At 39.7% G+C, this 24242-nt stretch overlaps 1 protein-coding gene across 1 annotated transcript in view; it reads left to right on the top strand.

Annotated features, from left to right (window-relative positions):
- Window positions 1-20085, top strand: part of LOC110219996 (uncharacterized) — a 28740-nt gene extending 8655 nt beyond the window's left edge. Inside the window, exons 3-6 of the mRNA XM_078145937.1 lie at window positions 6120-6255; window positions 10246-10372; window positions 11432-11527; window positions 18081-20085. Of these exons, the coding sequence (XP_078002063.1) occupies window positions 6223-6255; window positions 10246-10372; window positions 11432-11527; window positions 18081-19588 (1764 nt within the window). The 5' untranslated portion in view covers window positions 6120-6222 and the 3' untranslated portion in view covers window positions 19589-20085. The remainder of the gene's footprint in view (window positions 1-6119; window positions 6256-10245; window positions 10373-11431; window positions 11528-18080) is intronic.
- The last annotated feature ends 4157 nt before the right edge of the window (window positions 20086-24242 follow it).

The following is a 24242-nucleotide window of genomic DNA, read 5'->3' as shown; positions in this document are numbered from 1 at the left end:
GGAAGGCTCTACTGTGGGTCGGAACAATTCATAAACATGTTTCCAGATGTGTGCATCTCGCGTTTCTTTTGAGCTGCTGCAATTCTGCTTTGCTAATCAAGTACAGCACCTTCTTTGGTGTGGGCGCTCCATGCTGGGTGGGCTATGCCAGTGTTTCCCTCGTCATGAAATCCAAAATTCTTCAGAGGGACTTTGACAGTGTCCTTGTATCACTTCTTCTGACCTCCCTATGAGCGCTCGCCTTGTGTAAGTTCTCTGTAAAAGCTTTCTACGCAGACATACATTAGGCATTTGAACAGTGTGGCCAGCCCATTGGAGTTGTACTGTCCTCAGTAGAATTTGAACGTTTGGCAGTTCAGCTTGAGAAAGGTACCTTAATCTGCCAGGTGATCTTCAGATTTTCCCTAAGACAATTCAAATGGAAGCCATTCAGTTTCCTGGCTTGGCTCTGGTATACTCTCTAGGTTTCACAAGCATATAACAATGAGGTCTTCAGTTTGGTAGGCAGCCTAATACCTCTTCTCTTTGGAGTCTCCCAAACACTGAGCTAGTTCTGGCAATATGTGCATCAACATCATCTTCTCTATGTACATTCCTGGAAAGGACACTGTTGACGTAAGCGAACTCATCCACAGCATTCACTGTTTTTCCATTTGCTGTAACAGTGGTTCCACGTATGGATATTGCAGTGCTGCTGGTTGAGAACCTCTGTTTTCTTGGTGTCAGTTGTCAGGCCAAAATTAGCACCAGTGGCAGAAAATCAGTCCGTGTTCTGTTGCATCTCAGCCTCAGAGGATGCAGTGCAGCCTTCTTCAGTCACATACCAACTGTCTCTGCACTTTAGTCTTGGCTTGTAGTCTTTTCGAGTTTAAATAATTTACAGTTGGTGTGGTAGCTGACCTTGATGCCAGTTTCACCCTTGTTGAAGGCTTCCAAAAATATCGCAGAAATATCATGCTGAAAAGCATGGGAGCAAGCACACAGCCCTGATTCAGTCCACTGGTGACTGGGAAAGCTCAAAAGCATTGTTTGTTATCCAAAACCCATGCAAGCATGCCATCATGAAGCTTTCATATAACACTAATGAATTTCTCCAGGTAACCAAATTTTACCGTGGTCTTCTGCAAGCCCTCGTGACTGACAGTATCAGAGGCCTTGGGCAGATCAATGAATGCTGTGTGTACAGCTCTGTTCTGCTCCTGGCATTTTTCCTGCGATTGTAGGGCAGCAAACACCGTATTGATAGTTCCTCAGCCCCTTTCCGAAGCCACCCTGGCTCTCAGGTAGGTGATCATCTTCCAGGTGAAGGATCAGCCTATTAAGGAGGACTCTGGCAAGATCTTGTCAGCAGCGACTAAGAGAGAGATCCCTCTGTGATTGTCACTTATTACCTTTTTCTTACAGAGGTGGACAGCAGAAGCGTCCTTGAGCTCCTGGGGGATAACCTCCTCTTGCCATATACCCTGGAACATTTCAGTCAGCTTTTGTATGAGCAGTGAACCCTTTTCGTTGTAAATCTCTGGTAGAATAGAACCAGGTGCTTTGCCAGCTGAGAGGAGCCCAAAGCATTCAGAACGTCCTTGTCAGCTGGAAGTTTGGCCAGAGAGGGATTGCCTTCAGTCTGAGGCGTTTGGTCAGGGGCTTCAGCACTGGTTGATGTTGGTCTGTTGAGAACACTGTGGAAGTGTTCAGCCCCTCTCCAGGATCATGTCCTGATTACTGATCCATGTGTCCCCATCAGCACTGAACAGTGGACGTGCACCGTTTGTCTTTGGGGCATCATAAAAGCATTGTGGATTGTTACTATCAGTGTAAAATTGAATTTCGTCTGCCTTATTGAGTCACGAATCTTGCATCTCTCTAAGCTTCACTTACACTTTACTTTTTTTTTTTTTTTTGGTGAGGCAGTAGGGTGAAGCGACTTGCCCAGAGTCACACAGCTAGTAAAGTGTCAAGTGTCTGAGGCCAGATTTGAACTCGGGTCTTCCTGAATCCAGGGCGGTGCTCTATTCACTGCGCCATCTAGCTGCCCCCTACACTTAACTTTTGATAGAATTATACACTGCTGGTAAACTCTGTGGAATTATCATTTTTTGTCTAGCAGCTTCAGAATTTCCCCATCATTTTCATCAAGCCAGTCTTGGTGTTTGTGAGTGTTCTGGGCCACATAAGTAAATGCGGTGCTGTGCACCAAATTTCTCACAGCTGCCTCTCCTTTTCTGCTCCACTGCTGCCATCGCTTATGGAGAAGTGCTCTCAGCTTTTGACATTGAGTCTTCTAGTCCTTGTCTTGCCTCGAAGCTCTTGCTTTTGTTGAATTTGAATGTTTGGCTTGGAGAGGCTAAGTCTGTGATCCATCCAGCACCCTGTACCACACATGGCCTTCCTCACTCTCACATCCTGTCTGTCTGTTCTCCTTTCAGTGATATAGTCTGTTGAATGTCAGTCTTTGCTGTGAGGGTGCATCTGAGGAGTTTTATTGAGTTGAGGTAAATGGAAGCTAGTGTTGGTGATGAGAAGGTCATGAGGTGCACAAGTTTTCATTAGTGAGTGACCATTGCTTTTGCTGTTTCTGACTCCATTTCTCCCAAGAACTTCCTGCCATGTGTGATAGTCTGTGCCTACTAGAGCATTAAAGTTACCCAGAATTAAAATCTCGTTCCCTTTTGGCACATTAATGATGCAAGTCTCCAGATCTTCATACAGTTTTTATTTGACTTTATCAAGGTTTGTCATGTTGGGGGCATATGCCCTGATGGCGGTGGTGTGGTGCTTTCTTGTAAGTGGCAGTTATCTGCTAGACTGCCCTGAACGCCCATATGCCCCTCTAGCTGCCTGTCACTCATGTGATTGTACCCACCTTCCTGGTAGATGCACTCTTGGTCTCCAGAGGATAAAAAAGTATCTCCTACCCTGCAGAATCCTGTGATGATGGAAGCCATCATCAGTCTGTTCTCTCTCAAACACTTTAGAAAGAAGATGGAATACAACCTGGGCAGATGATAATCTGTCAGCCAAGCCCTGGAAGCCTGAACTTCCATTTGGCTCTTTCCAGTCCAGTTGGGCAATGATATACACACAGGAAGTACCCAACATACGGTGTGTTTACTTTGCTTGATGTCTGAACTCCTTTTCCTTGACAAGGTCCTGACTGGGAAGGTCCTGGTTTTATTGAGATGATAGTCATGTGAAGGCCTTGTAATAAATAAGTGAAGCTGTTTCCTATGTATATGTGATGAGTTGGCAGGGGGAGAGAGTGGAGGCGGGGACCCTGTTTTCATAATCTAGATTTGAGGTACCTGGATTGGCCCAGGGGTGGGGAACCATGTGGCCTCCTGGGTCCTTTGGTGGGGCCTTTTGACTGAGTCCAAGTTTTGCAGAACAAATCTTCTTATTAAGGGGATTTAATCTGCGAGACTAAGGTTCCTCACCACGGCACACCATTCCCTGCTCGTACGCCAGTCTGTTTGCCAATCCTCCACTCTCCTACTCATCCACTTTTCCTAGTGACTCTTTCCCGTATCCCTCTTTACTGGATGAGCTCTCCTCATTTTTGCATTTCATCCTGCCTGTCATCTTCTCAGACCACAAAGCTTTATTGTAATACTTCATTATGGCTTCACTTTTTAAAGCCATAATGTCCTCAAAGACTGTGTCCCACACTATTCCAGATTCAATTTAGCAGTTTTTATTAGGTACTTACTATGTTCAAAGGTCATCATCAAAGTCACATTCTCTAACTGTGAGTGTCTCACAGGGTTCTTCTGTCCTTGGCTCTCTTCTCTTCTTCTCCCTCTGCATGATTTCATGTAGTTATCCCTCAGCTCCCATGGACTTACTAGCTCTATGCTGATAATTTTCTAATGTACCTATCCTGCCTTAACCTCTCTGCTGACCTCCAATCTGATATCTCCAGTGCCTTTCAGGCATCTTTAATTGGGTATCCAGTAGACATCTTAAAATCAACAAATGGCCATAGGGGTGAAAGAACAAGGGGGGAGAAGGCCAGTGGGAATAAGATCACTTTAAAAAAAGGTTACAGTAAAATAACTCCGTATGACTTCAAAAAGTAAAACCATTCAGGAACAGCTAAAAAGAGTAATTATCTTACACAGATGAGGTATGAGAGGAAGAATCTGATGCAGAGGAGTTAGATGGGGGAGGGGAGCTGATAGTTCTGGAACCCTACTTTCATCTGAAGTGGGTTCAAGAAGGAACAATACACATATCTAGAGTATAAAAGTCTTCTAAATTCAGAAAGAAATAAAATGCTAAGGGAATAGGGGGTGGGGAGAGGATAAGGCAAGGATCTTCAGAGAAGAGGGTGAGGGAATAGGTTAAAGGGGGATATAAAAGGATGTTTAGATTTGTGGGAATGGGAGAATAAGGGAGGGAACTTTGGAGGGGGGATAGGTTAAGTAATAGGAGGGTAAAGTAGTAGGCAGAAGTAAAATAGAAGAGTCAGGAGGGATAGGAGATGAGTACAAACATAAAAAAGATTAGGAGTAGAATCTGTTAGGGAAAGTATATGTTTATATATGTATATATGTATGTATGTATGTGTATATATGTATATGTGTTTATCTATATCTATATATAAATAGATCCAGGCTTAATTGTAGCCTTCTTGGAGGTGGGAAGGAAGGGGGGAAAAGAACAAAGTAAAAAGTGTTCGGGAGAGAACAAAAGAAAACTTACAAAGAAGCAAAGAAAAGATGGATGGCCCTCAACACAACACATAGTATTTATTATATGGGCTTTCTTGAAATGGGAATTTATTGCTATCTGTTTTGAATCCTCTCTTACATTCTACTGTGTGCATGTGTTTTTTTCTTTTCTTATTTTATATTTAAGTTCTAATATTTAAGTTTGTAATATGTTTCTTTTTCTTTTCTTATTATGTATTTTAGTTTCAGTATTTGTCTAAAATAAAAAAAGATAATAAATAACTGAAGTAACCTTAATACTGTGTTTACAAATACTATGTTTATAACAGAAGAGGGAAAACAATCATAACTGGAAAAAATTTTAGAGACAGATGGGAGAAAATATAAACCCAACTCATATCTTTAAATGTGAATAGAAAGAGGGAAATAGCTAAGCAAATTGTGGTACATGAATATAGTAGAATACTACTGTGCTGTAAGAAATGATGTATGTGACAAATATAGAAGCATGGAAGAATCTCTATGAACTGATGGAGAATGAAGTAAGCAGAAGCCAAAAAGACAACATATACAAGAACTACAACAGTGTTAATGGAAAAAAACAATGACACACCAAGAAATAAAAAATAAATGTAATAAAAGAATAAATATATGCCATTGTAATGAAGAGCAATGAGAAGGCACCCCCAACCCACCTCTTCTTGGAGAGGGAAGGTCAACAAATATTACATGTTTCATATTTTTGGACTTTATTTTTATGTGTTGATTAGGTGTTCTCACTTTTTTTTTCTCTTTAAAAAAATGCTCTGTGATGTGAGATGGCTCTCAGGGAGAGGAAAAGGGAAGAATATTTAGGGATACTATGGTGATGTAAGAAACAAAATATCAATAAAGAATAATTTAAAATAAAAAAATGTGATTGGATTACTCAATCCAGTAAAATGAAAAAGAGTGACAAATTGGATAAGAAAACAAAACCCTGCAATCTGCTGCTTAAACGAAACCACATGTGCAAAAAAAATATTCACAAAATAAAACTGAGAAGATACCAGGATCATGCTTCCCTCACAGGCCTGGCTCTTGGGCAGGCTTCCAGCCCCTGCTTCTCGTTCATCACATCCCAAATATCCTGGGGCGCCATCCCCTGCTTTGCCAGTGGGCCACATAGCCCAACCTTCAGACCTCACCCAGAGTCTTGTGGGAATGAGAGTTCAGATTCAGGAGCCATTGAGACTCTAACTGGTTTCCTCCGTCTGGGATGTGAAACCCCTCTCTGGGTATCTATGGAAGGATGGGTGAGGGAATTGGGACAGAAGAGAAGGAATAAGAGGGTGGAGAGTGGTCACCGTGCCCCCCTTGCTGCTCCCTCTTCTGCTTGGACTTTCTCTCCTGAGGGCAGTGCCAGGGGTTTTGGGACTCCTCAGGGGTCTCACCCTCTGTAAATCCTTGTAGGCCAGCACCCTACCTGGGAGTGAAGGCAGAGACGTCTCCCCCCAGATCCTTCTCCCTCCACTGAAGAGGACCAAGAGCTGGCCCAGGCAGGGAGCCCAAGGGAATGGCCCCTGGACCCTCGAGACCAGCATGGCAGGTGAGTGCGGAGCAGCCCCGGGCTCGACCATCATCAGCAAAGGTGGGCATATCCATAGATATAGAAGATTGTCTATGAAACTGATAATCTCTCTTAATTATTGTTTCTTTAAAAAAAAATACATCTGAAATAGAATACAGTAGAAACAACAATGCCCTGCCCTCTTCTGTGGTTTGAACTGTTTCATGAGCTCTTTTTCATCTCTAGTAATAACTTCCACCCAACTTTCTGCCCTCATGGTTTTGATTTTTAAGTTCTCCTTCATTACAGCTGAAATCATTTCTTTGCTCTCTTTTTGCATTATACACACACACACACACACACACACACACACACACACACACACACACACACACGCCCCTCCCCCTTGTAGCTACTGAAGGTCGATGAAAAGCCCTCCCCCCCTGCCTCCCATCTGGACAGAGCAGAGCCCTGACATCTTCCCCAGCTGTTTGCCTTTGCAGTCTTGTACTCAGAGCAAACATGGTCCCCGTGGTCCATTTACTCTGTCTCAGTTCACACAAGTCTTCCCAGGTCTCTCTGAATCCCTCCCATTTGCCATAGCTCAAGTCAAAAAGCATTTAGAAAGTGGCTCCTCTGTGCCAGGCCCTGTTCAAACCTCCTGTGGATACAAAGGAAGGAGAAATCAGCCCCATCTTTCAAGGAGCTCACAGTCTGATGTGGGAGACAACATTTAGGCATCTGTGTCCATAAAAGCTAGAGACACTGTAGTGGGGAGGGGAAGGATCCAGCAGTTTCAGGGACCAGGTGTGGTGATTAAAAAGGTTAGAGAGACATAGTTCTGGGTAATTTAATCACTTTAGGCCAGCACATTACTTAATAAAAGCATGGTCATTTGGCCGTCTCTCTTAGACCAAAGACAGTCATGGCACTGTGCTGAGTGCATGGCTACACAAAAAAGCAAACATGAATTTCTCTCCTCAAGGACCTCATCACAGTCTAATAGGTGAGACAACAAGCAAACAGATATGTACAGGCAGGCCGTAGTCAGGATTAACAGTATATAATTAAAAGAAGGAAGGCGCTAGAATTGAGAGGGGCTGGGAAGGGATTCCTGTGAAAGGTAGGCTGTTGTTGTTCCGTCTTCGTTCTTGAAGAGGACCAGTGACATCAATAAGGCAATGTCTTGACTTGCAAGTGAATTGGATTTAAGTGAGGCAGAGCTGTGCAGTCATCAGCCTCACACTCTCTAGAGGCATCTGAGTCCAATGGCAAGACCTATGTCAGGATGACTGGCGATGGCACCGGATGAAGTAGGGGACCTTGGTCTTTTTAACCGAAGGCCTTTCCCAGGTCTTAGTTTATCTGAGGCAATGCCCATTCAGTAGTTAAAGGCCAGTGGGATTTTAGTTGGAACCTGAAAGAAGCCAGGAGACAGAAATGAAGAGGCAGAGAATTCCAGCCATTTAGGACAGCCAAAGAAAATGTGTGGAGCCTAGAGATAGAGTGTCGTCTTTGTGGAATACCAGGGAGACCAGCATCATTGAATCTTGGAGTAGGTGGTAGATAAGGTACAGGAAGATTGTAAAAGCAGGTGGTTTTCAGGTCATAATTGCTTGCTTTGAATACAAGAAGATTTTGTATTTGATCCTGGAGGTGATAGGGAGCCACTGGAGTTTATTGAGTAGGGGAATGACATGGTTCCACATATAGGGAAATCACTTTATTGGCCAAATGGAGGAAGCCAACCCAGCAGCAAGGTATTGCTGTACTCCAGGGATGAAGTGATGAGGGTCTTCACCAGGTGGTTTGTTTGGGAAATGTTACAAAAGCAAAATGAATTGGTATTGGCAACAGACTGGATAAGGAACAATGAGAGATGAGAGTAGAGAATGACACCTAAGTTGTGAGCTCCAAAGATTGGGAGGTTGCTGTTGCCCTTAACAGTAATAGGAAGGTACTAGGATGGAGGAACCTTAAAGGAACAAGATAGTAAATTCTATTTTGTATATGTTGAATTTAAGATATCTACTATAAATCCAGTTTGGGATGTCTGAAAGGAAGTTGTGATCAGAGGTGACTTGAATGGCCTCAATTTTTAAATTAAAATAAGAGGCAAGATATTCAGATGAGAGTGTTTGGGTGGTCAATAGTCAGTAAACATTTTTTTGGTGTTTATGATATGCCAGGCATTATGCTGAAGCCTAAGGAATCAAATACCAAAAAAGAAAAATAGTCCCTGCCCTCATGGAGTTTACAGTCTCAAAGGGGAAGAGAACACACGAAAAGAAGCCCACGAGGGGGCAGGGGAGAACACAGCAGACACTGGGGCATGATGGAGAAGTCAGAAGACCCAAAGTAGTGCAGCCAGGTGAGAAAAGAAACATCTGAGCTCAGCCCTCTTCTCCAGTGAAAGTTTAGCATTCATGGCCCCACCTTCTAATCAGAGTGTCTGGAGGTAATGATGAGATCGAGTACTAAAGCTGCTAAGATGTAACAGGACTATTCCATCCCAACAATAAGCTTCCTGGAGAATGGGGGAAACCACTTTCAGAGAAGTCCAAAAGTAGTGGCATCAGGTGAGAACTGAGATGTTAAAAGGAAACTTGGAGTTCATGACTTCTGCCCATGGTGGTGAAGGATGTATGTGAGAAGTTTGAGAAGGAAGAAGTTTGCAATAGCTTCTATTGTGAGTGAGTTAGAGAATCAATTGGACATGAATTACCAATCAATTAAAGTACTGCCTTCCTCTAGTGAGGGCCCATATGATGAACAGATACCATGCAGTGAAGAATTGTGACTCAGGAGACCCCAGAGAAAAGGAAAGATTTGTTAAAAACTGAGGAAAGACCCATAAATGCCTTAATTACTCAGAAGTTAAATAATTTATGAGTAAAGGAAGTTAAAGGAAAAGTTTAGATTTCAAAAAATCCTGAGTCAAATGTGTTGAGGAAGTAATCAAAATAATAAAAGAGGAAATGATGAAAAGAGTTTTATCCACATGATGAAGAATTGTTCCTAAGTAATTTGTTGTTGTTCATTTGTTTTAGTCATGTCTGATTCTTCATGACCCCATTTGGGATTCTTTTGACAGGGCTACTGGAATGGTTTGCTGTTTCCTTCTCTAGGTTCATTTTATAGATGAAGAAATGAAGGCAAACAGAGTTAAATGACTGGCTTAGGGTCACATAGCTAGTCAGTGTCTGAGACCAGATTGGAACTCAGGTCTTCCTGACTCCACGCCCAGTGTTCTAGTCACTGCACCACTTCACTCCCGATAAATAATAGGACCTCTAAATAAAGCCATCATAACGCTAATGGAAATGGCAGATATGAAATGAGAGCACATTGAATAAGAAGGCATTGGCCAAACGTATTCTATATGTAGCAAGTTGGAAAAATAAATGACCTTTCTCAGGTATCAAGGCATTTTCACATTTGGCTACTCTCGTGTATTTCATCCATCAGTCTGCCTCTTAACCCATTATCCTGACTCTTGATGTCCAGTGATCTAGAGTTTTAGGGGTACAATTAGAAAACTTACTTCTCATAAGCTGGTAATGACTTTCTCATGCATTAGCTCAATCTCCCACTTTAAATAATGAAATATTACATTTTGAATAAATGATGGAAACATCCTTTCCCCATCATAATTACTCTTATTCTGTATAACTCAGTATGAATATCAGTGAACGTATGTCATTAAGAAGTGAAAGCAATCACAAAGCAAAGACATGAGATATTTTATAGAACACATATCTTCTGTATGATTCCATAGGAGGAAACATTTCATAGTAAGATATTTGTTAACTTTTTTACAACTACAAATATAAAATTCTTTTTTCTCAGTATTCCATTGGGCTCTTAATCACTGTGGTTTTAAGTGTTGTTGTTGACAATCATAAATCATTTGATGTTTAGGAAACCCCTTCTCTGTGCTTCAGTTTCCTCCTGTAAATTGACAAAGGTTGGACTGGATGAATTCTGAAGTCTCTTTCAGCTCTAAGTCTTGTGAATTTTGATGGTTAGGAGTTACTGACATTCAAGGATGTGGCTGTGGACTTCACCCAGGAGGAGTGGGGCCTCTTGGACCATTCTCGGAAAGAGCTCTACAAGGAGGTGATGCTGGAGAACTCCCAGAACCTGCTCTCCCTGGGTAAGCACAACTTCCCCTGGGAACTCAGAATCTGCCATCAAAGGAGTGTCTTCTTTCCCTGACTGTCATGCAGGGTTTGAGCATTTATCACTTATTAGGAAGGCAAAAGTGGTGGTCTCTCAATAGGGTCCTCCTGCTGCTTAGTTTTCCTGATAAAGGTCTTTGCATTTTGTGCTAGGAAGCTGTGACTGTCCTTTGTTGCTCCTGAAGCTGTGTCTTTCCTATTTTATAGCTACATGTTACAAAACCAACAAGGGTTATAGAACATCAGACTTGGAACTACTCTCACAGATTATCTAGCTGAGGCCCTGCTGGTAAAATGAATTTTTTCTGCAAAATCTCTGAAAACTCCTCATGCACCTTTTCCTTGAAGAAGGGCAGTGAAGGGAACTCCCTACTCACCAAGGCCACTCTTTCCTCCTTGGGATGAGTCTAGTCTGAAAGCTGTTCTCAACAAGCATAAAGTTATAACTAATCACTCCTAGTCCTGCTCTGTATATCTTTGTTCTTCCTTCATTCTCCTCCCAAATTCTAGCATAGATGGTAGGAAAGGAAAGGAATAAGCATTTACACAGACCTACTATATGCTAGTTACCATGCTGAGTGCTTTGTAAATTTTATCTCATCTGATCCTCACAATACCCTGTGGGTTTGGTGCTACTAGTACCCCCATCTTACATTTGAGGAAACTAAGGCAAACAGAAGTTTGCCCAGGGGCACACAGTTACCAAGGGTCTGAAGCTAAATTTGAACTCAAGTCTTCATGACTCCAGACCCAGGGCTCTCACTACTGAATTAGTAGCAGGCTCCAATTTCTAGATAACGGAAGCTATGGAATGCGACCATGTTTCTATAAAGGCAGTAGACAAAGACAGAATGTTCTTATTCCTCCCTACCTAACCCTTCCTTCAAGCTGTCAACAATAGATATCATGTCAACCATCCTTGAGGAGTCCTGGGAGCCCTCCTGTGGTCCTTACTTGTATGTCCCCTTTCCCTAAAGAGGAGTAAAGTCTAAGTTTCTCTTCATCATCACTCCTTCCTTATTCCCCATGTCAAGGAATTCCAGTTCTCAGAGAAGATTTGATCTCCCATTTTGAGGAAAGGGAAGCATCGTGGATCCTGGATCGAATTGACCTGAGGAACTCCTGTCCAGGTGAGTGAGATGAAAGCAGGGGAGTGAGGGCTGTTATCACAAGAAGCATCTGTGTTGTAGTGAAGGGAGTGCTAGGCTTGGGGCAAGAAAACCTGACTTGGAATTCATGATTACTTGCTTTTGAGCAGTATGATTTTGGGAAAGTCACTGAACCTCTGAGCCTCAGTTTTTCCCCTCTGAGAAATTAGGAGTTTGGACACCGTGGGCTTTCATTTCCCTTCTACTGATTAATCTGTGATCCTTTAAGAACTCATTGTTTAGAATTTTAGGACGTGGAAATCTCCTGAAAGCATTTAAAAAGGGTATTATTTGTGGCAGAGAGGAGCCAGTAGAGAGGAAAAGATTGAAAATTAGTGGGGAAAAATGGTGATGAAAGAGGAGGGAATATTCTGAGGTGAAAGACCCAATCCAATAACATAATCTTATAAACATTTTTAAGCACCTACTATGTGCCAGGCATCATGACAAGTGCCAGGGATATAATTAATCAAAATGACTGTCTCTGCCCTTAAGGTGCTTACGTTATAACGGTAGTGGGGAAAAACACCAAAGGATGCAAGAAAGAATGGGAGAGGGAGAAAGAAAGCAGGGCATACCTGGTGTGGAGGCATCTTGTATGCAGTTGAAATTAGGCAGAGCGGTAGTTGCAGAATAGAGTGAGCCAAAGGTGCAGTTAGGCATTGGGAGAAGTTTGGCACTCTGCCCTCCAGCCCTCTCATCGAAAGATAGAACAGACTTAGGGATATGGAGTCAGTCAATGCTTGTTCTTATTTAGTATTTTATGTTGCCCCGGTTACATGTAAAAACAATTTGAAACGTTCATTATTAAAACTTGAGTTCCAAATTCTGTCATAGATTATACATGTGTGGTCATGCAAAACACTGCCATAATAGTCATGTTATGAAAGAAAACGTAGACAAAAGAAATCCTCAAGAAAAATAAAGTAAAAAAAGTCTGTTTCAATGTGCATTCAGACAACATCAGTTCTTTGTCTGGGGATGGATAGCATTTTTCATCATCAGTCCTTCAGAGTTTTTTTGGATCATTGTATTGCTGAGAATAGCTAAGTCATTCATAGCTGATCATCCTACAATATTACTATTGTACATAGTACATTACACTTTTCATCAGCATATATAATTATGTCTTTCCAGGTTTCTGTGAGAGCATCCTGCTCATCATTTCCTATAGTATAATAGTATTCCAACATAATTACATACCACAACTTGTTCAGCCATTCCCCATTTGATGGGCATCCCTTCAGTTTCTAATTCTTTTGCCCCAGAAAAGAGCTGCTATAAATATTTTTGTACATATATATCCTTCTCTTTTTTGTTTTTTTAAGTCTCTTGGGATACGGACTTAGTAGTGGTATTGCTAGCTCGAAAGGGTATGCATGGTGTTTTAACCCTTTGGGCATCTTTCCAAATTGCTCTACAGAATGGTTGCATCAGTTCACAGCTCCACCAACAGTGTATTAATGTCTCCTTTTTCCCACATTCCCTCCAACATTGGTCATTTTCCTTTTCTGTCATATTAGCCAATCTAAGATGTATGAGGTAGTACCTCAGAGTTGTTTTAATTTGCATTTCTCTAATCAGTACTGAGTTAGAGTATTTTTTCGTATGGCTATAGATTGCTTTGATTACTTTATCTGAAAAGTGACCATATCTTTTGATCACTTATCAATTGGGGAATGCTCTCATTTTTATAAATTTGATTCATTTCTCTATATGTTTAAGAAATGAAGCCTTGATCAGAGAAACTTGCTTCAAATCACAGTTTTAGTTATGATTGCTAACTATATTTCCCTCTATCCTATCCCCCCTACCCCCGCCATTTATTCTTTTCTCTTTCTCCTTTCACCCTGTCCCTCCTCAATAGTGTTTTGCTTCTGACTACCCCTGTCAATGCTTTAGTTACCAGCGTGATGAGGAGGTAAGAGCTTAACCTGGGAGGGTTTAAATGGATGGATTGCAGTCATTTATCCAAGTAAAAGAGCTTGCCTTGGCAAGCAGAACGGCCACCTCTTAATGGGAGACTGGGGCAAAGGAGGAAAAGAGAGCTTTTGGCAAATGTCTAATTTTTCAATGAAATATGAGGTCAGGTTCTCAGCTAAGAGAGGTGGGAGGGGAGTACAACAAAAAGGATGAAAAGATTTGGAAAAGACACTGTAATGAGTGGAATAGTGAGTCCAGGAGAGGTAGAAGGATCACCTGCTGCAGTGAGCAGTTAACAGAATTCATGTAACCTAAATTTGTAGTAGACACAGCCAGGTTGTTTTCATGATTCCCATTCAGCAGCATGCAGGTAGAAAGGAAGATCATTGCCTTACTTAGAAGTAATTATCCAAGGCTGAGACTTGCAAAAGTCATCAATCTAAGGCCCTTTCCTCATCTTTATGATCCACTCTTTGTCTCCATTTTCAGAAAAACCTTCATTGAAAGTTAGAGACTGCCTGGCATCCCATAGTACCAAACTGTCCAGCAACCTAGAAATCTTTGTGATCGTCCATATTTGGTCTGGTCAGGTTCCATCCAGGTTTGAACCAGAGAAAGGTAATTCCTTGTAAGTGATAAGATGCAAGAGATAGAAAGAAATAGGGCTGAGGCCAGAACATGCATTTGATAGTTAAGCAAGAGACCAGAGTCTAGGGAACAAGGGTTAGATCCTGGCATCATCCTTGGGATGTCAGTCAATAAACATTGATTAAACACCTACTGTGTTCCAGGCACTGTGCTAAGCTCTGGGGATACCAATAAAGTCAAAAGATAGTCTTTGCTGTCAAGGAGCTCACAATCTGGCATACAAACAGAGGTAGTTTCAGAAGAAACAATTGATTTAAGAACCTCTCTCTTAGCTGATTTAAGCAAAGGAGGGTGTTTTGCTATGGAAATACATAAGTTCAACAGGGAAATAAGTGAATAGAAGATGAGAGGACAAGAGCAGTTTAAGGAGAGCAGAGGTGGTGAGGAAATAATCAAAATCAAAATCCAGATGATAAAAGGTAACATTTATGTAGACCCTGCCATGTGTCAAGTGATTTACAAGTATCTCATTTGATCCTCACAACAACCCTGGAAAGTCAGTGTCGTTATTATCCCCTTTTTACACATAAGGAAATTAAGGCAACAGAAGTACTGTGACTTGCCTAGTGTCACACAGGTAGCAAGTTTTGGGGTCTGTATTTGAACTCAAGTCTTCTTGACTCCAGGCCCAGTGCTGTATCCACTATGGCACCCAGCTGCCACAAGATGGAAAGTGTTTCCACCATAGAAGATGATTTATTTGGGGGAGATTAAAAGAGAGAAGGCTTTTAGGTAGTGTTTACAGCCAGTCATCTAGGACTATAATGGATGGATGAAAAGGTGGGGTGAGGAGTGGGGAGCATGCCATTCCTTTTCTAAATAAATAATGTTGATCCCACTCCTTTTCCCCATCTATTTTTGGTTTTTAAAGATTGAGGCAGGGGAAAAGAGGATAAGAGCATATGATGGAGAAAACTTAATTGCCATAACTAAGTGTGCATGGGATGAATTCACCCATAATAATGGAGGAGGGTAGCAGAATGCATTAGGAAGCAGAACCCTACTACATGTTCTGGCTAGAAAACGCCCTTGAAACAAAGATTCACCCAGCATTAAAATGAAGAGATTTCATTGTGTAATACAGTTTGGAATTCTGCCTCCACACTCATTCACCTGGATGTCCTTTGACCCATAACCACTAATAGGTCTATCAACTAAAGGGATTAAAGAGAAAAGACATGACACAAATTTGTAGCTGCTATTTTTTATTGTTGCAAAGAACTGGAAACAAATATGGCACCCATATATTAGTAAATGACTGAATAAATGCTGGTCTAAGAATATAGTGGAAGATTGTTGAGCCTTAAGAAGCTATAGAAGGCACAGTTTCAGAGAAAGCTGGGAAGAGTTGTCTGAACAAACGCAGAGATAAGTGAACAGAACCAGTAGCGACATTGATCAGTGCGATGAAAGACCAATCTCAGAGCAGTGGTTCCCAAAATCTTTTGTTCTTAGGACCTCATTCACCAATAGCAAGAGGTGCATTGTGAAACCCCCCAGTCATTTAAACTACTGTTCATGTAATTCATACTAATTTTGCACTTAATTCCTACAATAATGACCTGGAAAACTTTTGTACCTCAGTGCTCCAAATCTGTGCTGTCATTACAATGTATTATTATAAAATGTAAAATCTTATTCTGCTTAAGTTGTGAAAACAAAATATAAATGACAATATTGTAAGAATAAAATAATTATGAAAATTTAATATAGGGCTTTCTGTAAGAATTTTTAGAAATACAGTAAGACTTCTTATTACCTGTAAGACTTTTAAGTTAAATTTCTTTACAGATTTTGTTGACTATGAATAGCATTTTTTTCATCTTATAAGTTATAACTTGGAAGTTGTTAAACGTAATGAAATTCATTTCATAGTTGGACTTTTTTCCCTGAACAAAAATTTGCACTCTTTGTTTCAACAGTTGTCAAACTCAGTCTTCAATGTAGTTCTGCTTCTAGTTTAATGAGAAAAACAACAACAGAAGTTATTTCGTCTCAGACATTATCTCATTTATCCTCCAAATGCTGTGAGGTGGGTGATGTTGTTATCCCTGTTGTACAGTTGAGGAAACAGAGGCAAGAAGAGTCTAAGTGCCTTGCCCAGAGTCACAGGACTAATAAATGTCTGAGGTAGGATTCGAACTCAGGTCTTCTTGACTGCTAGGCCCAGTTCTGTATCCCATTTGAATTGTGGTTTGTAGCCAGAATACCATGAAAATGTTCTCTCACACATGGATGACGTGGAAAATGGTAAAAGAGTTTTACATTCTTTCTTGCTGAGGGATGGAAATTAATTTTTTATTTTTAGTCCACAAACCAGTCACCAAAATGAATCACTAGTTAATATATGAAAGATTTATTTTTTTATTTGCAATGACGAGTGGTGTATTAAATGACAAATTCCCTTGAAATTCATTTGCCTGTTTTGCTTTGCTTTTTTTTTATAATGTTTTTATATAAAACAGTGTTTGTAAGGAAAGGACTCTTCAGACATAAGTCTCTTCTTTCTGTCATTGGTACATTGTCTACACTCTCACTGACACTCTGCCAATTGACTGACCTGTGTTGCCAACCAGTTTCTTTGAGAATCTGCAATAGAAGAAGATAAGTTCAGATTTTAAAAATAGCCTTAACTCTACAATAAGAGGCAGTATGGGGTTTTTTTGTAGAATGGTTCTGATGGTCTCTGATGGTTTCAAGGTGTTTTATAATGCCTGTGCCTAGTGAGCATGTTTTTCAAAGAAGCTACCCTCTGCACTGCAAAAATGCAAACATTTGTACCTTCTTGATTGATAATTACAACACTGATGAGATACAATTTCAAGGTAACCCTGGAATGAGGGAGCTACTCTGGTGCACTATACTATAGATACTGAATGAGGGTATGTATGTTAGTGTGATCATCCGATGGGCATTGATTTGTGCTTGAATGTCAAACCTTTCTGGCGGTTTGGAAACAATTTGATGACAGGTTGAGAAGCAGAATATGCTTTACTTAGTCAAAAGGAATCAAAGTTCGATGTAATCACTGTGTAAACACCAAAATCATTATATGCCTGATCATGACTATTTGGAATCACTGCATAAAGAAACCTTTTATGTTTCAAACATGCACATATTTATTGTCCCAGAGGAAAAATATATTTGTAATAGAATTGGGCTATTACTTACTGCTTAACATGCCACTAAAGAATTTTTAGCTCAGCTCTCTTAGACCATAATCATTAATCCCCACTGTGTTCATGAACCATTAATTAGATTAAAAAAAGATCACCAGAGACATTACATCATGCTCAAAGATATTGTAGATAATGAAATAATATCAATTTTAAGTATATGTGCAGCAAATGGCATAATATCTATGGATCTGAATAGAATATAAGAAAAGTTGAATACAACACTGAAAATTAATGACAGGTGAAAAATGTAAACCCATTTCTTAGCTTAACATATGAAATTTACAAAGGATGAGAAAATGATAATGCATTAAAGCTGGTCAATATGGAAAAACAGAAAGCTTTCCTGAATATAACAGAATAAAAAGAATAATCAGCAAAAGGCATTTCAGTAAAGGATTGCAAGTGAAATGGAGTAAGGCAATCTAGTGCTATGGATTGAGCATGGTCAGTCCTAGGGTTAGAATTCTAGCCTCACCTGCAGGGATGTTGGTTATGTCAATTGGCTATTCTGAGCTCATGGCTTCAGTTGTAAAGGGTAATGAGAATCCCATCCTGCTTGTGTCAGTTTGTTGTGAGGATCCAATGTTATTGTTTGTGAAGTTCTTTGTAAATTAAATCATCCTGTAGATTTGAGCTAATAACATTTTCAATTAATGGATTCTTCCCATTAAGTTTGAAAATTCTTTTTGACTGGGGGGATAGAATATGTCTGTTTACTCTCTTCCAGTGGAGGGAAGAAGATTTATTTATGTCCATGTGTCTATAAATATTTTTGTTTCCTTTAGATGCACAGATGAGGTCTGAAGTGAATGAGCCTACCACAAAGCTAAGCATTTCTGTGGAAGAATCTCACCAGCAAAGATACCTGAGTGATAGTCCCTGTGACTTGAATTTGAGAGAAATCTGTAACTTGGATATCAAGATAGAGAAAAATCTAAATAATCACTGTGAATCTGATAAAGATAGAAAAGATTTCAAACAATATTCAGTCCTAATTCAATGTAAGAAAATGACCTCAGGTAATGAGTGTTTTCAGTGTGGTGAAGATAGGGAATGCTTTACTGAAAAGGTTGGGCTTCTGCAGTCTCCTGAGAAGCCTCCTGAGATGCAAATGTATCAAACTAATCAGCGGGAAATTGCCTTCAGCTTGAGTTCAGAGATCATTACCCATCAGAAAAGTTATACTGGAAAAATGGTTTATATATTTAATGAAGATGGGAAGACCTTTCGCCAAAACTCAAAGCTCATTGGCCACCATAAAATTCATACTGCAGGGAAACCTTATGAATGTAATCAATGTGGAAAGGCCTTCACAAATAGGTCCAGTCTTGCTATACATGAGAGAATCCACACTGGAGAAAAACCTTATGAATGTACTCAATGTGGAAAGACTTTCAGAACAAGATCCAGTCTTAGTGAACATCAGAGAATCCACACTGGAGAAAAACCTTATAAATGTAATCAATGTGGAAAGACTTTCAGACAGAGCTCCAGTCTTTATCTTCATCAAAGAATCCACACAGGAGAGAAAACTTACGAATGTATTCAATGTGGAAAGACTTTTACAAAAAGGTCCACTCTTGCTAACCATCTGAGAATCCACACTGGAGAGAAACCTTATGAATGTACTCAATGTGGAAAGACTTTCAGAACAAGATCTAGTCTTAGTGAACATCAGAGAATTCACACTGGAGAAAAACCTTATAAATGTAATCAATGTGGAAAGACTTTCAGACAGAGCTCGAGTCTTTATCTTCATCAAAGAATCCACACTGGAGAAAAGATTTACGAATGTAATCAATGTGGAAAAACTTTCACAAAAAGATCCACTCTTTCTATACATCAGAGAATCCATTCTGGAGAGAAAATTTATGATTGTAATCAGTGTGGAAAGGCTTTCCCAGATAGGGCCAATCTTGCTAACCACATAAGAATCCACACTGGAGAAAAACCTTTTGAATGTAATCATTGTGGAAAGGCTTTCACACAGAACTCCAATCTTGCTAACCATCTGAGAATCCACACTGGAGAGAAACCTTATGAATGTAATCAGTGTGGAAAGGCTTTCACACAGAACTCCAGTCTTGCTGTGCATCAGAGAATCCACACTGGAGAGAAGCCTTATGAATGTAGTCAGTGTGGAAAGACTTTCAGACAGAACTCCAGTCTTGCTGTGCATCAGAGAAGCCACACTGGTGAAAAACCTTATGAATGTAATCAATGCGGAAAAACTTTCAGACAGAGGGCCTCACTTGGTCAACATCAGAAAATCCACTCTGGAGAGAAGTTGTAGGAATATAATCACTGTGGGAAGGCTTTCGGACAGAGCTCTAGTTTTCCTCTTCATGAAGGAATCCACACTGGAGAGAAACCTTATGAATATAACCAATGTGGCAAAGCCTTCAAGTGACAGTCATCCCTAATTTCCCATTAGAAAATTCCTAGGGTGCAGCTAGGTGGCACAGTGGATAGAGCACCAGCCCTGGATTCAGGAGGACCTGAGTTCAAATTTGGCCTCAGACACATAACACTTACTAGCTGTGTGACCCTAGGCAAGTCACTTAACCCCATTGCCTAACCAAAAAATAAATTCCTATAAGGTAGAAATTTTATCAGCATAACAAATGAGGAAAGATATTCGAGTGGAGCATAGAGCTTGTTCAGCACCAGAAAATTAGTTTTGGGAGGATGCCCTATATGGACTAAATGGGGGAAGGCCTTCAACCAGAGAGTATCTCTTAATTTACATCGGAGGATTCATAGTAGAGAAAAATATTGTGTATTTGCTCAAGGGGGACATGATTTTCTCTGGAAGAAAGAGATCACTAGACATGAGAATATTTGTACTGGAAAGAAGGCTTATAAAACCAATGCCTTTTGTAATGTCAAGGCCTTCACATAGAGCTCATGCTTGATTATAAATTGGAGAAATCATGAGGGAGATTAAAACTTTTGGATCTAAATAATGAGGTGAGGCCTTTTGCTGTGGTAGACTATTGTAGACATCCTAAATTTCATACTGTTAATAAAGCCCTATAAATATAATAAATTTTTCCTTGAAATCCTAATGTTTGTCTTTACTCTTCAATAATATTCCATAGCATTAATATACCAAAGTTTCTTCAGCCATTCCCTAATTAATTAGTACTCACTTTGTTTCCTGTTCTTTGGTGGCACAAAAAGTCCTGGTATAAATATTTTTGTTATCTGTTGGACATTTATTTCTGTAATAATTTCATTAAACACAAGGTAGCCCAATGAATAGTGTGCTGTTCCTGGAACCACAAGACCTGAGTTCAAATTTAATCTCTAACACTAGTGCATGACCTTGGGCAAGTCACTTAACTTATTCCCGCCTGATTTTCCCTATCTGTAGAATAGGGATAGTACTGGCAACTACTTCCTAGGGTTGATATGAGGAACAAATGACATAATATTAGTAAAGAGCTTTGCAAATATTAAATCACAATGGAAAAAATTAGCTCTTGTTATTTATTTCATGGGCTATAAACCTCATAGTAAAGTTAATAGGCTAAAATATATAGACAGTTTAGTCTTTTAATTCAAGTTGATATTCAGTACAGGGTAGAGGAAGACACTAAGTGTAACAGGACACTGCATTTTGAATCAGGAAAACAGGTTCAAATCCTGCCACAAATGCTGTCTAGCTCAGTGTTTCTGGGAAAGGAACAATGACTGATCAAAAATAATCAATTTTGTAAAGAGCAAACAGTTTAAAAGATTTCACAATTGTGATTGTCGTAATGACCAATATGTGTTGCAGAGGATTTATCAAGATCTTCACTACCTGTTTCCTGAATTAGAGGTGATGGATATAAGATGTAGATCAAAGTACATTTTAGGACATGGACAGTGTAGGAATTTATTTTGGTTGACTGCTTTCCTGGAAATTTTTTTTTTCAATTTTGGGTAGGAGAGAGTGTCACGAAGGGAGATTAGTAATAGGATTGCTGTTTCACAACTTTAAAAAGAAAAGGGAATTGATGGATAGTGTGTGTGTGTGTGTGTGTGTGTGTGTGTGTGTGTATAGCAATTGGGGGTTAAATGACTTTCCCAGGGTCCCACTAGCTCGTTAAGTGTCAAGTATCTGAAGCTGGATTTGAACTCAGGTCTTTCTAACTTCAGGGCCAGTCCTCTACCCACTGTGCCACCTAGCTGCCGTGATGGGTTTTTTAAATACATGCAGTAGGACAGGAAGAAGACCAGAAGGAATGAGGATAACTTTGAAAGTGATGTGTTAAATTTTTTTAAATTTCTCCAAAAGAAAATCCTGCTCTGTATATTAGAACTTGTTTCATGCGTTTTTACTCTTTTTCTGTTTTATGGTTTATATAAAGTGCTTTTATTTGATTTTTGTGAATTTCAAAATTAAAAATAAATACTAATGGTTTCCTTTTTTTGTCATTTTCACCAATTTTAAAGGCATGACAGGAAATTGCAAAATAATTTTAATATGACTGTCTCTTAATATTGGTACTTTGGGATGTGTTTTCATGTGGTGGTTATAGTTCTCAGTACTTTTGAAAACTTCATATCCTTTCAACATGCATCTATTAGCAATGGCTCTTGGTACACAGTGGTGTCAGTTGTCTATATATTTTGGTTATAAATAAATTTTATTGGTCATTTTGATATAACATTTGATATATTCTCCACCCTATAATTTTTTTCTTATTTGATCTTCACTTATTCAAACCTTTTAAATTTTATATATTAGAATTATCTTTTTTTTTTTAGGCAATCAGGGTTAAGTGACTTGCCCAGGGTCACACAGCTAGTAGGTGTCAAGTGTTTGGTCTGAGGTCGGATTTGAACTCAGGTCCTCCTGAATCCAGGGCTGGTGCTCTATCCACTTTGCCACCTAGCTGCTCCCCCCCCCCTTTTTTTTTGAATTATCTATTTTTGAAAACAAAATCTAGTACAAAAAAAAATCTATATCTTGGATTAAAAATTCAAGCCACAATTGTGAATGGTACCTGAATATGTTTTTTTCTTTTTTTTTTTTAATAATTCCATCAACAAAAATTCCACCTCCCTTTTCTACTCAACTCAAATGAGCAAGAAAGGAAAACAACCTCCCTAGTAGATACATGTATAACCAAGGACAATATTCTTGCATCGTCCAAGTCCACAAAAATAGCTCTTATTCTGCACTGAGTCGTGCATCTCTATCAGGAGGTGCGTAGCGTATTTCGTCATTTGTCCTCTGGTGTCATAGTTTGTAATTGTGTTGACCAGAGTTCCTCAGTTTTTGACCATTCTTTTTATTTGCAATATTTTTGTTACTGTATGAATTTTTCTCCTGGCTCTGTTCACTGAACTTTGCTTCAGTTCATAGAAGTCTTCTCAGGTTTCTCTGAAGCCATCTTCATATTGTCTTACCACACAAATGTATGTCGTCAGATTCACATACCATCCCTTGTTCATCCATTCTCCAATTAATGGGCATCCCCTCAGTTTCTAATTCTTCATCATTGCAAAAAGAGATAAATGTTTTTCTACATCCTTTAGTTTGTTGTGATTAGGACTAATCCCTCCCATATCTACCTTCCCTCTTCTTCACCCTTCTGCCTTTTCCCCTTTCCTGTCTGTTTCCTGGTTTAGTAAAGTGTTTTTATGTACCCAAATCTGTGTGTTTGAGTTCTTTCTTACTTTGTTCAGTTGAGATAAGAGTGAGGTTCAAATATCAGCTCCCCCCCACCACCAATAGCAACTCAGTCTTCCTTTGTAGTATAGACTTCTGCCTTTTTGTATTGATTATGTGAAATGATTTTCCCTAACCCTTGTCTTCCTTACCCCTCCTCTGCCCAGTGGGTACCTCTTCCCTTCCCTTTCCATTCTTTTAAGGTCATCAAGACATAATACACCCTTTCCCAGATCTTCTAATTCCTGTTATCGTCCCTGATGATGCTTGGGTTCAGAGGGGACACATATCATCTTTTCCATATTAAAATGTAAGAACTTTATCCTGGTTAGTCAATTATTTTCGATTTGTGTTTCCTTTTTCATTTCTCGACTCTAGTCTTTGATTTTCACTGTTTATATTCTGCCTTGACTTTTCATTAGCAATGGTCAGAAGCTCTCTGTTTCATTAAAGAGATATTTTTCTCCTTTGTCGGATTATACTTCTTTCTTGTGGCTAAGTTATTCTTGGTTGTGAGCCAATATCCTTTGTCTTCTGGAAGTGGTTGCTAAATCATGTGTGGTCATAACTATGGCTCCTCAGTATTTGAATTTGTTCTTTCTGGATGCTCACAGTAATTTTTCTTTGACCTTATAAAGCCCTAGGTGTGTGATGATCCTATGAGTTTTCACTGTGAAATTTCCAGAGGTGACTGGTGAATTCTGTTTCTACTTTGACCTCAGGTTCTAAAGAGTCCTGGGCAGTTTTTTAAAAAATAGAATGTCTAGGCTCTTATTCTGTTCATAGCTTTAAAATATAATAGCTAAACTTTATATAGCACTTCCTTTGTGCCCAGTACTGTGCTAAGTGATTTACAGTTATCTTATTTGATCCTCCCAACAACCATCCTGTTGCAGGAATTTTCAGTCCTTTTAGCAATAGCATGAACAAGGTAACTCAGGATACAGAAAGACAAGTGCACTGAAGTTTGTTTATCCACTCAAGATTGTGACATACACAGTCAGTAGGTGATAGACATGTGTGTTCTTTAATACCCAGAAGGCATATACATACATGCACATATACACATATAATGTATGTATGTATATATAGTTGTTCAGTTGTATCAGACTCTGTTATCCCTTTTGGGGTTTTCTTAGTAAAGATAACTGGAGTAGTTTGCCATTTCCTTCTCCAGCTCTGCTCATTTAACAGAAGAGGAAACTGAGACAAACAGGGTTATGTGACTTGCCCAGGGGTCACATAGCTAGAAAGTGTCTTGAAGCCAAATTTGAACTCAGAA

This window comes from Phascolarctos cinereus, unplaced genomic scaffold, assembly GCF_003287225.1.
Source record: "Phascolarctos cinereus isolate Bilbo 61053 unplaced genomic scaffold, phaCin_HiC Scaffold_726;HRSCAF=1367, whole genome shotgun sequence".
NCBI classification, from domain to species: domain Eukaryota; kingdom Metazoa; phylum Chordata; class Mammalia; order Diprotodontia; family Phascolarctidae; genus Phascolarctos; species Phascolarctos cinereus.
Note: the sequence above shows the minus strand (reverse complement) of the source record. Positions and strands in the feature narration are given on the sequence as shown.